Consider the following 17,303-nt stretch of genomic DNA (forward strand, 5'->3'; position numbering starts at 1 on the left):
TTTACCACAAGGGCAAGGCAGCACTGCATGAATTACAGTTCCACTGGTCCTTCCCTTTCTCTTTGCCCACAGCCAGCTGCAGGAGCGCTACCAGGTGGCTATTGCCAGGGATGAGAGGGGAACTGTAAAAAAGTGTTATGTTTCATGTCTGAGGGCAACAAAGGATATAAATTACGTGCTTTAGACACCTACAGGTTCCACATTGCAGTCCATCATTTTGCAGGCTATCTCTGGTTTCTTGCTGGTTTTCTTCCATTTTAGTTTTACTGGAAATTTCCCTTCTTGATCCTAACCAGAAACACTGCACTGTTTTTTTCCAAATGTGTATTTAATTTATTGAGCAAACAACTGCACATTTCACTTTACTAGATCACCTGCCTCTGCTTATATTGCCTAAGTCCAAAAGACCTGGGGCCTCCTCTGACTGATTGAGGTGATTGATTTCCATCTCATAGCTGGGACCAGCTGCTCTCTCACACCCATCAATATTGTTCTCCTTAAACACACCTGAAGATAATAGAAAGAAAAAAAAAAAAAAAAAAAAAAAAAAAAAAAAAAAAAAAACACCAAAATGCAAACAGGTTTCATAAGAACACTATCAAAAATATTTCATAGCAATTGCTTACTACAATATTACATGCATCAATTGTGTCAACTATTCCTTGTGCTTCCATGGCACTCAGAAGTTTCAGTCACCAGAAGCAGGACTCAGCTCTGCTGAAGTAAGTGTGCGTGGGATGGGAGCCTTTCCCCTTGGAGGCAGGCTGGTGCCTGTACATAGTCCTCCACACCCTTCCCTAATTCCCACTGGTCTCATCCCCAGTTCTGCTCCTGAGTGAATGAAACACCATGCCAGAGCAATTCTAACAACTAGTTTCAGATTTGCCCTTTGGATGAAAAAAATTGTCAGAAAACCACTTTTCATTTTTTGAGTAAATGAGCTGAAAGTTTCTTCAAGAGATCAGCAGGTTTTGTCTGACCCCAGCTGAAAAGCAGCAAATTACTGAGCTGAGGGAGGTATTGTAAAAGTCAGACAACATCTTAAAGAAGCATCTAAAATACTGTTCCAGTTCAGAAACTATCAAAATTAAATGCTTTAGTTTTTCATCTAAAAAGTATTTGGGAAGAAACTATTCAGCAGATTCAGCAAAAGCTTCAGAAGTTGCTCTGGGCAACCTGACACAACATGTCTGGATGAAGATGAGCTTTGACAAGAATATTTCACCCTGTCAGAGGCTCTTCCCCATACAGCTGATCTTCCCCTAACTAGAAATTCTCTTGGCTTTTGTGAAAAAAGAAACACAGGCAATATCTACATTATTTGCTGTTCCTTAGGAATGATTATCTGTCCCTGATCTGGTTAATGTTTATGATAGAGTCTGGGTTTATAACACTGTTCAACAGCTGAAAGAGTATGAAGAACAAGACAGACTCTGTGCATTGGAGATAACTGCAGGAATAAATACCTCTAAAAATGGCCATATTGAGAAACAGCTACTGAGCACCAGATATTCCACAAACTGAAACCTTCAAGGCCCCAAAAATCTGGCTTTTCCTTTTAGCTTGCCATCTCCAGTCACCTCCATGGCCATCATGTCCCAAAAACCATGTGAGTTTCTGAGGAGTAATAAAGAAGGTAGAAAGTAAAAATAAAACCATACAAGTCTTCTCATTATAAGCAAAACAGGACTAGCAATGAAACTTGGCATGAATATGCATTCATACTGTGTAAGAGATATTTCAAGCCAATTTTCTTCTTGTCTTTCTTCAAAAGACATAGGATAACTCTTGTCTGCTAATATCAGTGCACTATTTGGCCAGATTGTGTTGGATGTATCTGTGTATGTCCAGGTTACTTGTGGTGATGGCCAAGACTAGCTGGATCTGTTTGCTGCATGTCCATGATCACCATCATGTAAATAGTTGCAGAGTATACTCTATGTCAGCTAAAAACTGAGCTAAATCAATGCTGAATTTGCACAACTGTCTGTTTAAGTATTAGGAAATACAGAAATTCATGTGGCACTGACAAATATATCTCAAGACCCTCTGCGCAGATATCTTTATATTTTCCTTCAGGAAAAGCACCTTGTTGAAAAAAATGCTGGATATTGCTTCTTTCAAGTCTATGAATATCTGTGCTTGGAAGTAACATTGAGGCCTCAGAGTTTTACCTCTGGAGAAATGTAATGTCAAATGAGTGTCAGTGGAGCAGGACTCCACTAGTCCCATCCTTCATCAAAAAGCACAGCACAGCCACCTTCATCCTAGCATTTCCCAACTGCAGGAGTTTGCAGTTAATGTGTCCCACTGAGGGGCCTGGCATGTGACAGCCCATCCCAGTGTTCCAGGTTTTATCACCTGCAGTATCCCATCTGGGGTGTCTAAGTGCCTAATAATCACTACCTATGGTGGATGGGACCAAAAAATGAGATTCTGGGGGTAAGAGAAGACAGTGCAAATGCTGGAGCAATCAGCCTAACACACAAGAGATGGTAGATTTATGAGGTTTAAAATCAAGCTAAATAATAAGCTAGTTATCCATCTGCTGGGTATTTGTGTGTCTCAAATTTCTGTAAATCTTCAATTTCCTAGCCATTTCAGAGAAATGTAAAGGTATCTAAGTAGAGGTGATGTGCTCTTTAAGGAGAGATTAGAAAACAGAAAGTGTTTCCACAGGACATGTACAGAAGCTGATAATTCCTGAGCAGCTTCCAGAGTTTAAATCTCTTATGGACCACATCTCAAAGCTCAGGGAAAGAGGTGTGCAGATATTTTAAACCTGCAGAAACCTAGGACCTTCCTTTGGTGAAAGTAACCATTACTAAAATAAAGATCTAACACTGAGTATGTTCAGACCACATAGTTTTAGAGCATAGAGGCAACAGGTTCACTGTATCTTCTTATTTTTTATGGTTCTCCATATGGAGTAATTGCAAACAGACACAGAGAGGAAGGAGATTTGTCCACATAAAAGGTAAAGAACTGTCAACATTTATTCTCAGACCCACTCACATATATTTTTTAATCATGACTCAAGAAAGAACATAAATCCACTCAATAACAAATGTATATGTGCAAGGCAAATGAGTGTGTACTTGAACATTTTCCAAACTGTGTTCTCCTGTGGTAAAGGATTTTATCACTACACAGAGATAGCTCTCCCCACTGCAATTACACAACTTCATCTTGGAAGATGAAGCTTTAGCTTGTCCTAAGGGAAGACAGCAAACAATCCGACTTGTTGAGACACTTGAAGTTAAGCTTTTTGCACATGTGCTTCTTGCACACTTCGAAAGTAGATGGAATTAAATCCCAACTTCTTAAGCCCCCCACTAAGGATGCATCTGAAAACTTACCATCTTAACAGACATATGTGAAAGAAAAAAAACATATCAAATATTTATTTCACAGCAACTTTTTAAAGTAGCTCATTCAAGCTCACCTGTTACAAAGTTCACCAGTTTCCATCTCTCTGCTACATAGGCCACCAGAAAGTGCATCATTAGCAGGTCTAATTACAGGCAGGTCTAGAGAAATCAAGGCAGCTACATGGATTCCTACTGAGATTCAGTCACTACTGGGAACTGTCAAAGTCTCTGAGGAGAAGAGCACAGTTCTGTGCAGTGCTGCAAGTCTGAGCACAGGCAGCACCATGGAGGGGTGTGAGCCACCTGCCATGGCTGTGGCGTGCTGGGAGCACGGCAGGTGGCCCACCAGATTTGTTTGTTCTCAGTGTGCATTTTGTGTGCTGTGCTCTGGCAGAGCCTGTGTCTGGGCAGCCAGGAGGGAGCCTGCCTGCTTCCCTTGCGCTGGTTCTGCTGGGGCATGCCTGAGGACCAAGAAGATGACACCTTCCCAGGAGCTGAGTTTTTCAGGGAAAAGCCTCTGGACTCGCGTGGTGAGAAGCAGAGGGGAGTTTCCCTGCAGGATGAAATGGAAACCTGCAGCGCAAGTGGAGACAGGGACTCCTGAGAGCATGGTTTCACAGTCATTTCTTGTTAGAAAATTAGAATAATTTATGTTGGAAGGCACCTCCAGTGTTGGAAGGGCATCCAATCCCACCACCTGCACACAGCAGCAGCAGCCTAGAATCTAGCTCAGGTTGCTCAAGGCCATGTCCAGCCAGGTTTTGGATGTCTTAAAGGACAGTAGTTTCACGGGCTCACACAGAGATGTGCCCTTGTATTTCACCTCCCTGTGCACACTCCTTTCCATAGATCTCATCCCTTGCTGCAGCTTGCATCCCATGCCTTGCTCACTACCACTGAGCAGCTCTGGCTCCATCTGTTCTCTAACATAACCCATTTTGTGGGAGAAGACAGCAAGTGCAGTCTCTCCCTTGGCCTTCTCTTCCCCAGGCTGGAAAAGATCTGTTCCTCCAGCCTCTCCCCACTTTTCCTGGGCTCCAACCCCCAGAGACCATCAGCCATCCTGGAGAGATGGCACAGACACAGGGGGATGAGACATCTCTGGCAGCTGCATCCTGTACTTTAGTCAGGTTAAAGCAACTGTGCAACCACAGCCTAAAAGAAGGAAGCAGACTCCAAGCCAGATTTTGGAAGAGATAGAACATAACTCTCCTCAGGACCCAGAAGGTCTTGTCTGCACTGCAGAAAGGAACTGATGCTAGACGGGCAATAAGGGAAGGGACTCACTGCAGGGCCTCAGGGTGCTGCATGTGCATTCCCTCATTGGAGCTGGAATTCATGTCTGAGCAAGACACTCCCCCTTGGAGTGAGCCGAGACCCATTCTGTGGGGCTGGCAGGGGCCAGGACCAATGCACATCATGGAAGCAAAGAAGAAGGAATTTGGAAGTGAAGCTCTGCTGTATTCTCACTTGGAAGCACTGGAGAAGGCACCTGACACAATTGTACCTGATCTGTATTGGCACCTGCTCCAGCAGGTCACTACTGACCTGTTCCATGTAACCACAAGTACCTTTCCTCTTGAAACACAGAGCTCCACAAATTAAACATAGCCTGGCAGGGGGGAGTGGGCTGCAGCTTTCACTGGCTCCATGCTGACATTTGCTCTCAGCGCTCTCCTGGAGGAACTCTGTGCTCTCTGTACTCCAGAGGGCATCAGCAGAACAGCAACAACCCATTGGGGTTTAAAATGGCCTTTAGGGAAATTAGTCAAATATTTCAAAAAGGTGAAAGTGTTTCTCTACTTCAGAAGCAAGCATTCAGTTCTTCTAATTAAAATAATTAATTCTTTTTGGACTAGAGCCAGCCTGTTTTCAAGGGAATTCATACTGGATGACTCTTGTTAATGTTGTCAATTCACTAAAAAATGAAACAATATTATGAAAATCTTTCAATAACAATAATTATTATAATTATAATACTTTAAACACTCCAGAGAAACTTGGGGTTCAAAGTAATAAGACACCTAATATTGCAGACCAAGAGGACCAAATGGAAGGATTGGTGTCTTTCAGAATACCAGAGCAGTGCCTATATTAGCTTACTGCCTGCATAAAAAGAGAGCTACAAGTTCCTATGCAACATATTCTGACATCAAATATTGAAACAGAGTCTCAGCAAGTTTCAGGTTGGCTTACATGATTGGATGAAACTGTTATATAGATGAGAAAAAAGAAAATAGGTATCACATTGGATATAACATTGGAGATTGCTATAGATTAGATTTTATTTACTTCATTTTCCCTCTTGCACTCCCATACAAATTTCAGCAGGTGAATGGCACTTCCAATTGCTAGAATAAATTGATTTTAAATAAAGTCATATTAAGTTGATTGGTTTTTCCTTCACTTTTTTTTTTGTAACTTTACTCATATCTGAACTTTTGTGCTCTCATTTTTCTCTCAGTGTGTTATTCATCTTCAGTCTGAATATGCCTTAGGTAGCTTCTGTAAGCTCAGAGGCTACTGTTTATTTGTTTACAGAAAAACAGGTTGCATATGCCCAGCTGCTTTTTCCAGTCTGTAAACAATTCAAACACATTTGCTAGCAGTCTGGATCAAAACTTCTACTGAACTGTTGTGCTTACCTTTGCACAGGTAAGAGGTAGACGCCAGGAAGGAAAGGATTTGCAGAAGTTCCAACAGCCCTAAATGCATAGAACCTTCCATGCTGTACCTCCTGCTAGTTTCACATGTGCAGGCATACAGGCTGGAAAAGAGAGGAGAAGAAATGCTTCCATCCATTGCTAACCCTTGAGGAATGGCCCAGAGGAAAGTCTTTCCAAAATATTTACCCTCTTTTTGTAAAGCTTTTCTTTCTGAAAGATTCCTTCTTTAACATGCACTACACAAAAAGGCATTTTCTTGACAAGAAGGACATTGAGGTGCCTCAGCGTGCCGTCTGTGAGAGCAACGGAGCTGGTGAAGGGTCTGGAGCACAAGTTTTATGAGGAACAGCTGGAGAAGCTCGGGTTGTTCATACTGGGGAGAAGGAGGCTCAGGGAAGACCTAATCACTCTCCACAAATACCTGAAAGGAAGTTTCATCAAGGTGGGTGTTGGTCTCTTCTCTCAAGTAACAAGTGATAGAAAAACAGGCAGTGGCCTCAAGTTGTGCCAGGACATGTTCAGATTGGATATTAGGAAAAATTTCTTCACCAAAAGGATTATGAACAGGCTGCCCAGGGAAGTGGTGGCATTATTATCCTTGGAGGTATTTAACAGACATGTAGATCTGGCTCTTAACTACGAGGTTTAGTGATGGAGTTCTCAGTGCTGGGTTAATGGTTGGACTTGATGGTCTTGAATTTATTTACCAGCCTAAATGATTCTATGATGTATATAGCACCTTTCCTCCTTGACTCCCCTACCTCCCAAGGGGATGATCCTCCTGGATGGAAGGTGTTCACTGGGGCACTGACCTGTGAGTTTTTCAAACCCTCAGTCATGCCCACATACATTAGCACAGTCCCTGTGCCTGCCCCTCCGTGGGTGCTGCAGGAGCACACCCTTACAGGGGGTCATGTAAAACACAGGTTTCCTGACCACATGAGCCCAGCTCTGTGTGAAAGCAAGCTCTGGTGTCCTGGTCTGCCCTTCCTGTCTGCCTTTTGGCACTGCCTGCACCTTGTGCCAGCCCATACTGTGAGTACAAGGCAACAGTTTGTTCTTCAGTACTTTGCTGCATGAGGCATCAGGTGACACCACTCTGGCTGAGGCGTGCTGAGTGCCACGGGGTCCTGGATGCACATCTCTGCCATCATCCTGCCATCCCTATAGCAACCCTGAGCCACTACAAACGTCAGTACTGCAGCTTTAACTTTAAAATGGATGTCCCCAGAAATTGGCCCTTATTAATAGCAATGTAGGTAATTAAGAAATAGTGTATCATTTTAAACAAATATGCCAAATAAAAACTATGAAAAGTCTGGTATAGCAAAATATCTTGTTGAAAAATACTAAATTGAGACCTGCAGCGTGCATCTACAACTGTCTTTTCCTTAGGCTCATGTCAAGTATTATGCGTATGTTTCATTTCACTCACTTCAGTTACTTCTACCATACAAACTCATGCAGTTTACAGAAGTTAATAATGCGTGTGAAGTATTTCCCAGAGTGAGTAGCTAGATTCCCATCAGGAGGATGTGTAGAAATGCAAGCGACTCTTAGGACTGTTCTAAGAAAAGACCGAGCCTGGCCATGCATATACAGCAAAAATCCTGCCCAGAAAATTGTCTTCACTGTTTACTCTGCACCATTCCTAAAGTAATAATGCTTGTCTGTCCTGGTTAATGTTTTCTAGAGAACGTTTTGCTTTCATAATGCCATTTAACTGTATAAATAAGAGAGGGAGCTGCAGGCTAGTCCTGGTGAAGACAGCAGGATCCTAGGAAGCTGCTGTAAGTAGTGATTTTTTTGCTTCCTATAGAGACTTTAAAAGGGTCTCCTCTTGTTGAAGGCAATCAATTTAAAATCTTTTCTAGGGTTGTATCTTAATCTGTCCTATATAATGAGGTTTTTATTGTGTCACCTGGATATAAAGGACATAGGCATCACAACTGAGGCAATGAGTTGCCTACACATTGTCAGGTCATTGGAAGAAGGATTGAGAATCTAAAAGCAGAGCAGCATGTCTTGCAGAAAGCAAGGTAGTCTCTAGAGCCAATAAATACTAAAAGGGGCAATTTTCCTGATGTACCTCCTGCTAGAAACAGGCCCTGATTCATCAAAAGCCTGAGGATGGTTGCTTAGAAGTTTTTTAATGCATTGGTGCTTCTTTGTAAGTAATTCTCGTGATTTTTATACTGAAGGTCTACAAGAAATGCCATTGCTTAGGGAATGGTGTATCTGATGTCTACTTCTCTTTTAGATGAGACATCATTGAGGTAATCATCAGGCCCATTGAGAGGGAAGTGGAGAAATTGGTGATTTTCACATGTTCAGAAGATCACAGTGAGGTCAACATATTTAATGAGCCAGAAACCAGGCTGTGGTCAGGTGTACAGTGGAATGTAGAAACTTAGAACCTGGTGTGATGTGCTCTTGCAGAAAGAAGAAAATCCCCTCTATCCTAACCACTGCACTCATTCTTTTTTGTCTACTTTTTTATTCTTTTGGCGTCAGTGATGCTTCATCCCTAAGTGTGTGCAGTAACTCAGGTTCAACAGCAAATACTCATGGTGGCCTGGTAGAAGAGTGAGAGCTCATGTTCACCTGTTTCCAGGTAAAAGGAGGCTTAGAGGTGGGTGATGCCACTTTCTGGGTGAGTTCTCCAATGCTAAGCTGGCTCACAGAAGATAGAAAAACACAGAACAGCCCTGTGAATGAACAGTGACTTACATTTCCAAAGGATAATGTAAATTAGGCTTCCACATTTCTGCTGCAAAATGAATTACTTTTAATGAAATATTCACAGTGGTTGGATTCGCTGAACAGTCCAATGGTTTTGGCTTGTGTTTGCAATCTCCTCAGGGGCTCAGGCACAGAGGTATCAAAACTCTGAGTGACAAGGGAAGTAAATGTCTAGATGATCATCTGGAACAGGCCCTGAACCTGTTCAGGTGCATATGATTAAATAAGCAGAGCTTTCTGCACAGGTGAGTTTGAATAGGTGGTCCTGGACCTATGAAGCTTCATGACATTAGAAGTCTGACCTGGCTTCTGAGTTCATGCTCTCACACACATATATGGCTAGTCAAGTCCTTCTTTTATGATTTTTTGTATGCTTGGGTGATTATTTTTACAAGTCTCTAAATAGCTGATATTTAGGTCAGCAGACACCACTGGTGGTTGTGGTGCTGTGACTCAATGTCCCTGGTGCCCTCACCAGTGCTGCTTTCAGGAAACAAATTTCTCAGATTTCCTTCTTCAGAAACAATTAGGAGGGAAGCAGCACCATCTGCTGAGCAGACAGCTTTTCTATTTATGCCTTCATATGTTTTTGAGTAGAGCAAATTTTCATGTTGTCTGAAATGAGATTATCAGTGAGGACCCCTTATGGGAGTAGTATGGGATGAATATTAATCTCCTGGACTCTAAAGGCAAAGAGCTGTCTCCAGAATCTCTTGAAATCATAGAGACAGAAATCAGCCCTAAAATGGACAAAATACCTATATACATAGAGAAGCAAGTTCTGTCAGTCAGAAAGCAGTCCAGCCCACTCCCAGGTTTTCTGGTGGAATTATTCTAAGGTAACTTCACCTAATCCCAGTGTTCTTCATTTTCTGTCTGAGTTGCATGGTAGGGAATACTGTGTTCTAGGGAAGAGGTAATATATTCAGCAAATGTTATCACCAAGTCTCCTACAGATAAATTACTGCAAACACTATCTTCCAAGTGCTGGCATGCTCATGCTCTTATATCATTGTCTGGTTTGATTGAAAGCTCTTCATTAAAGCAACCTATTCTTGAACACCACAAATAAACTGCCATTGTGTAACACACACAAAGAAAAGAGGCAGAGGTTAACGTGTTTCCTTCCAGGCTATTCAACAAGTCAGACTAGATCTGGAACTAGAATTGAAGTGCTTTTCACTCCTACTGCCATGTTGATGGATAAACCGTTTTTTTCTGGAAATTATAGAAGTAAAGGTCTTAAAGAGCTTTCTGCAAACTTAACTCCTTCAGTCTGGAAATTTCCTAAAGCCTTTACAGCACAGGTTCTCAGCCCTTTGCTTTTTAATAAATCATTAGCAACTATGCTCCATAGGAAAATCCATCAGACTTTAAGACCATATGAGAATCTGCATCTTCTGTTTCCTGCTGAAACGGTGTCTGTTGTCAGTTTGTCAGTGGTTGATCACTTGCTAACCCAGAAGCCACAATAACATGAAATATCAAATATGAAATAACAACCCACAGTCATATCCTGAAGGTTGAGAGGGTGCAAATCTCATTATAAAAGTACCTTTAGGTTTCAAAACAGGGACTAATGAAGAGGACCACTTGTATCTTGAAGGCTTAAACAACAAAAAAAGACCTCTACAAATCACAGCTGCTAAGTATGTTATAATCTTATGCCTTTAAAACTAACCATCATCAAGATTTTTGTGAGGTCTGACTCATGAGTCTCGATTGTTTGTGATTGGCCAGTACTGAGTAACAGATGGATGATTCAGGTTGTATTTAATTATCTGTGAATTCAGAGCTGTAATAAAATGAAATTAATTCCATAAAAGTACATAAATTAACCACAAAATGTGAACATGTTGTAACTACATAGAGAAAAAATATCAGGATAGGGAAAATTGCCTTCTGAAAACTGTAATTAATATTTTACAGAATCCTTACAGCAAAACCATTCTATATCCTTTCACCATAATTTTGAGGTCAAGCCAGTTAAAATCCCATTCTGCTTTGCATTCCAAATAAATAGAACTGGCAGTTTGAGGCATACAAAGAAAAGCCAATCTATCAGGTGCCATATTTTGTAACAAATATTAAATGTGATGAGATAGAGAACAGGTGGCAACTTATGTTTAAAATGAAATATTTCTCTTTTTTGGTATTCATGTTATTCTTAATAAATTATGACTGCAGCTGAGTAAATAGTTCATAGTAAATAATTTATCCACAGGCAGCTTCTGAATCAGCCTGCTGGATATGTGGAAATAGATTAGGCTTAGCTCTAATGCTTTTGTTTTGGAGTTGATTTCTCTTCAAAGTATGATTAATTCACTGGCTCACTGATAGCAGTTCTAAAAACTCAGAACTGGAGCTCTTGTGTTGAGTTACAAGTACTTAGATACATCAAGAATTATTTCAATGTCAAAATCAGAAGAGACCAAACTACAATTTAAAACTACTGTGTACAGTAATTTAAAATGTATCTACCAAAAACCCAGCCCTTATAGTTCTTACACTTGTCAGTAAAGCTCTTATTGCAAATTGGCCCGCTTTTTAAAATTACTTATAACAAACATGTAAATGTTTGAATATTTGATTATAGCTTGAAAATCTTTTGTTGTTCTCATGAGTCTATCTCTAAGTGGGTATTGAACTACTAATACAAATTGCTCCCTCTGATGATATAGAGAAAGCAGGACCACAAGCATAGCACTTTCTGACAAGTCTCTCAAGTTGAGTCATGCCAGAGATGAAAGGTGCATTTAGTGTAATATATCTCTCTGTGCACAATTTTAGCAAATCTGGCTCATTATCTCCTCAAACCCTGTGCAACTCTTGCACCATTTCTTTGCCCTAGATTCCTCCTCAGAAATGAGGCCTATTGGGACATTCATATCCCCATTTCCAAGGTCTCTTTTAAAGAGCTTACACAGTGCAGAGTGTCTGCTCTGCAATGAAATGTGGCTACCACAGCCGAGTGTAACACATTGATAAACGCTTTGCCCTTTGACCAGTGGAGCAGCTGATGAAAATGAGGCCTTGTTCTTTGTTAATGCCATTGACTGCTTCTGCTGTGCTGAAAATGCCACTCCAACAGTTTTGTTGAAGAGACAGCACATTTTTTTTCAGGTTCTTACTTCAAACATTACATTATTTCTATTCAGAAAAAAAACCCACCTATTCCTTAGAGAGGTAGGTGTTTATATCTGGTTTACTACTGAAGAATAGCCCCGATTTTTTGTCCTTTCTCTAAATAGGACACCTTATCAATCTGACCAAAAGTTTATTTAAAGATCTGCCTGCCTGTTTACTCAGATTCTGTTTCCATGTAGCTACTGATTGCTGCTCAATTGCATGAATGTTCTCTTTCTCCCTTAACTCACAAGACACCCAGACTTCTATGATGAAGTTTTAAGGAATTATTCAGGCCATTAGTGACAAAAGCAGAGTCGCACCACAACCTTTCAGGAATTAGCCAAGAGGTGTTATGTGATGGGATATCCTCCAGCCTGCTGAGGCTGCTACGTATTCAACTATTCCATGCTAAATTTTGTATTTGCAGGTATTTAGAGTGGGGGTGGCAGAAAGAGTTGGCAGAGACTTGCCAGGAGGCCTGGGAAAATAAAAAAAAAAATTCTGGCCAGAATTGGAGATCATGGAAACAGGACAAAATAAAGAGATAAGACTTTTAAATTCAGTGGTAATGACAGAATAAGTCTTTCTACTTAATTAATTTACTTACCTCAGTAATATAATCTCCTTTTTTTTTTCTATAGGATTTTAATACAAGAACATGAAGAGCACATTATACCTAAGTTTGCTACTGGCTGGGTTTCACACTGTTGCCCACAGTCAGCTCCCACCCAGTGACCACAATGGACATGACCCAAATGACCCTAAACACCACATACATCATGGAGGTGAAGCGATGGCTTGCCTCAAACTTGTGCCAAACAATGCTGACTTTGCATTCCAGTTTTTTAGGGAGGTTACACAGGAGGCACCGAATAAGAACATTTTCTTCTCTCCTGTGAGCATCTCCACCGCCTTTGCGATGCTGGCCCTTGGGGCTAGATCAGCCACACAGTCTCAGATCCTGGAAGGACTTGCCTTCAACCTTACAGAGATTCAGGAGAAAGAGATACATGAAGGCTTCCACAACCTAATCCACATGTTGAACCATCCCGAGGGTGGAGTCCAGCTCAACATGGGGAATGCCATCTTTGTAACAGAGAAGCTGAAACTCCTAAAAAAATTTTTAGATGATGCCAAAGCTCTGTATCAGCTGGAAGCTTTTACAACTGACTTTAACAAACCCACAGAAGCTGAAAAGCAAATCAATGATTATATAGAGAGGAAAACACATGGGAAAATTACTAATTTGGTCAAGGACATGGACCCTCAAACTGTAATGCTTCTGGCCAGCTTTGTTTTCTTTAAAGGTAAGTCTCCTCTAGGGTTCACATTCTCACTATTCATTCTTATCAACAAATCTAATGTCGCCTACCTCAGCTGTAAACTGGTCTGGGAAAAATTTCCAATGCTCCTTGCTGGGCCAGAAGATCCCCTAATGGCATAGTGGAGTGGTAGAGAGGTAACAGGAGGCAGGTAATGGGGAGGCAGCTGGAGGCCACAGAGTCCTGTTTCTCTTTGTGACAGCTCCAGGAGCTCTGTTCCAAGCCACAGCCTTCCATGCTGCCTGAGCTGGTGTTCCTGGGTTTAACCATAACTCCAATTGTCCCATATTCTTCTAATTTTCAGTGAAGGCACTGAGACTTATATATGACCTAATGCCTCTTTTTAAATTATGCATGAATCAATAGCCTAATTTACTACATACTCCTTTTTTCCCCTGTCAGAGTCCTTTATACATACACACTAACATTTATATATGGGAGAAGCTAGTGAAGAATAGGGGAGAAAATTTTAAGGAACAAAGCAGAAACAATGTGCATTTCTGATGTGGGTTAGATGTGCCCTTAAGCCTGACATAACACCACTCAGATATGAGATCCTACATTATTTTATCTACAAATTGAGGCTTATTAAAGTCAATAGAACTTAATTGCATGCAGTATATAAGTACACAGATGATGTTTACATAAAGGCCACTTAGATCTCCTGAAAAGAAAAGCAGTGATAGGTACAAAAAAACCACCTAATTATTTAATTACTGGCATCTGAAACATAAATTGAAAGTGGAATACAATGCACTCTTTTGAACAGGTAAAAGTTCCTTGCATTACTGTGATACACATTCTAAAGTGTTACATTTGAAAATTCAGTATACAACACAGAGAGAAACAGGTGAATATTATTACTAGCTATAAAAATTTAGTCTATGATGAGATAGACAACTGGATATTCAGTTAAATTCTCCTTCTCTGTATCAGGCAGCTGGGAAAAGCCTTTTAAAGCAGAACATACTGAAGAAAGAGAGTTCTTTGTGGATGCTGAAACAACTGTGAAAGTCCCTATGATGTACCAGATGGGCAGATTTGACTTCTACTTTGATGAGGAGCTGTCATGCACTGTGGTACGGCTGCATTATAATGGGAGTGCTACTGCATTTCTGGTTCTGCCAGCAAAAGGTAAAATGAAGCAGTTAGAGCAAACTCTGGACAAGGAAACCATCCAGAAATGGTCAGACCATCTCTTCCAGAGGTAATCTTCTGCCAGTCAGTTGTAGTGGCACCTAATTTATAGTATTTTTTATATTTGGGGAATGCAAACACTATGAATGTGGCAATTCTGGGAACTGAGTGGGTTATTTTTGGCTCATGTGCCCTAGTTGTAAAAATCTTGCAGCTGGTAGGTATTTAACTATTCTTTTGTTGATGGCTGAGTGACTTTCTGCTCTCCCAACCAGAGCAGAGACCATCCTATTCCTCTCTAAGGAATAGCAAGCCTAGATTGATGTTTCTAAAATACTCCATGGACTGAGAAGAATGGTTGCAATTTTAAGCTAAATCTTATATACTGAGATTTCAGCTAGAGTGTTTTTCCTCTCTTATGTCACTGATACACTGTGACTCAGGCCTAAGTCTGAACCTTAAATAAAGCATAACTTACACAGTTTGCAGTAGTGCTTACAGGCATGGTATGTCCTACACAATTATCTTGCAGCATTCAGTTGTTGTTACAACAGGCAAGTGATTAATTGTGGATGTCCTGATTTTCTGGCATTTCGTTCTGAAACTATAAATATCTAATGAGTTTCTGTTAGCTTCAACCATTGACACCAACATCAGCTAATGCATTTTACAACCTTGTTTGGCTGGGAGAGATCGTAGCAACAGTAGATGAGTAATATCAAGTTAATACATGCTTAATTTACCAAGCTCTGCCCTAATTCACAACTAATAAGGCTGTGCAGTTCACACCCATATATCTCAGTGCATCATCACAGAAATACCAGCACAGTTAGTAAAAACATAATGGGTAGCAAACTGAATATGAGCTAATAATGTGATGCCTCAAATATCAAAATTAAAATGTATCATTCTCAGCTGCAATATCAGGAAAAGCCTTATGTAAATGAATTTGTAGTGCAAGGTTATTCAGGATCAATATAGGAATAAATTCTTCATTGGAGAAACTATGAGAACCAAATGGCAATTTCTGTTCTACTGTTTTGTCACAAGACAGCAAAAGACTTGAGCTACCTAAAAGCCACTGCTGTGGGTGACTTGGATGCTCTGAGGATCCCTGGACAGGGCATGAAAAGAAACCCAAGAGAAATCACACTGCCTACAGACAGCTCGCAGTCAAAGGCAAACTTAATCAGGGCCAGCCCAGAGGACAAAGACAATTAAAGGACATGGAATCCAAATGTGCAGGCAGCAGGCAACAGACCTTTCCTGGGGCCATGCCAAATGCCCCAGTTATGCCAAAAATACTTCTTTGATTTGAAATACTGGGATTTGCCACACATCTCCCCTGGCAGACTTTGTCAGGACTTCCCTTCAGCTCTCCACCTTCCTGAGCGACATGGGCTATCCTTTGTCTCTGCCTGTAAAGGGGGGTTCTTGCTACTGTTCTACTTAGCAGAGTGCTTTCAGATTTCCTGAAACAAAACACCAGATAAATACTATTATGACTGCTATTTTTATTATTAAGAATGATAGTGCTTGTATCACCATGAGAAGCACCAGCAATTGAATTAGTGCTCACTGTACTTTCAGGGTCCAAACCCCTGGGATTTGATGCTCATGGGAATTAAACAGATTTCTCACCATCGTTTATATTGCTGAAAAATCCTTCTCACCACCCTCTATGTTTCTCTTCGACCTAACAGCTTTATGAACCTCTATTTCCCCAAATTTTCTATTTCTGGGAGCTATGAAATAAGTAACACCCTTAGGAAGATGGGAATTGTGGATGTGTTCACCAACCAGGCAGATCTCTCTGGCATCACTGGCACCCCAGATCTGAAGGTTTCCAAAGTAAGTATTTTCCTTTCTTTCACAAACATGCAGGAAAAGCCATCAGTGGTAGCATCCAGAAACACCAGGTATATACAGCTCCCAGATTCCCAACTTGGCTGTGGCTGGGTCACCCAGGCCTCAGCCTGAAAGCTTACAAAAAGAGATTGGCCCTTGGTGACACTGGAGATTAGATTAGTTTGCTGCATGTCTCTTTTTTACCAAAAATGGTATTGGCCGAGATTTTTTGGGCAGTATTTGAAACATGAGAGGAGCATCAACCCCTGATTCCTCAAGGAAAACCACTAATGCTCCCAGGCACAGCACAACCTGTCCTTCTCACCCTGGAGACTCAGTTTTGCAGGTGCAGACACACAATTACAGGTGGAGCTTCTATCCTTCATATTATATTTTGGACTTTTTTTTTAGGAGATTTCTATAGCTCCATCCTAACCCTCATTTAAGCAGCGATGACTACAACAATAGAGCTCTTCTGCCTCTACTCACTTCTCAGTGGATACCCCAAAGCAGGGCTACCTTAAAAGGACTCTGATTAATTTCTCAAGAGGCTGTTGACTGCCCAGAGTGACTCTGTTTTCTTTTTTCCTAGGTTGTCCATAAGGCTTCTCTGGATGTTGATGAGAAAGGTACTGAGGCAGCAGCAGCAACTGCTGTTGAAATAATGCCAATGGCTTTTCCTCCAACCATTGAATTCAGCCATCCCTTCCTCATGCTGATTTTTGATAGAGATACAAACAGTACACTCTTCATAGGAAAAATAGTTAACCCAACTATCACTAGCTGAAGTGACATATGAATTTTGTTTGCTACTACTAATTAAAGATGTGAAAATGCATGACATGATTTATTTCCATTTGTACCAGCTCATATATGGTTCTTTGTTAATTTTTATCTTATGTCACCATCAAAAACTATTGGTATTGACCATGACACTTGCTGAAGAGGAAGGAAGAAATTGTTTTAAATTCAGCCAGAAAATAATGCCTTTTTTACCCAACTGAAAGACAATGAAAGACCTAAGCTTTGCCAGCATTTGGAAAGAAATGTTTATATTACAATGGAAGACTCCTGCTTAATACAGGTAG

The 17,303-nt window shown here is 40.9% G+C and overlaps 1 protein-coding gene across 2 annotated transcripts; it reads left to right on the forward strand.

Annotated features, from left to right (window-relative positions):
• The first annotated feature begins 7,801 nt into the window (after positions 1-7,801).
• LOC137475334 (alpha-1-antitrypsin-like) lies at positions 7,802-17,053 on the forward strand. Of its 2 annotated transcripts, none has more exons than XM_068192524.1 (6): positions 7,802-7,827; positions 8,552-8,651; positions 12,550-13,215; positions 14,167-14,437; positions 16,071-16,218; positions 16,808-17,053. In XM_068192524.1, the coding sequence occupies exons 3-6, from the start codon at positions 12,567-12,569 to the stop codon at positions 17,000-17,002; spliced, it is 1,263 nt and encodes a 420-aa protein (XP_068048625.1). In that variant the 5' UTR covers positions 7,802-7,827; positions 8,552-8,651; positions 12,550-12,566; the 3' UTR covers positions 17,003-17,053. The 2 variants fall into 2 exon arrangements, with proteins under 2 accessions (XP_068048625.1, XP_068048626.1); XM_068192525.1 differs by having other exon boundaries at positions 7,809-7,827; positions 8,552-8,669.
• Positions 17,054-17,303: the final 250 nt, after the last annotated feature.

The sequence above is a fragment of the Anomalospiza imberbis genome, chromosome 6 (assembly GCF_031753505.1).
Source record: "Anomalospiza imberbis isolate Cuckoo-Finch-1a 21T00152 chromosome 6, ASM3175350v1, whole genome shotgun sequence".
NCBI lineage: Eukaryota > Metazoa > Chordata > Aves > Passeriformes > Viduidae > Anomalospiza > Anomalospiza imberbis.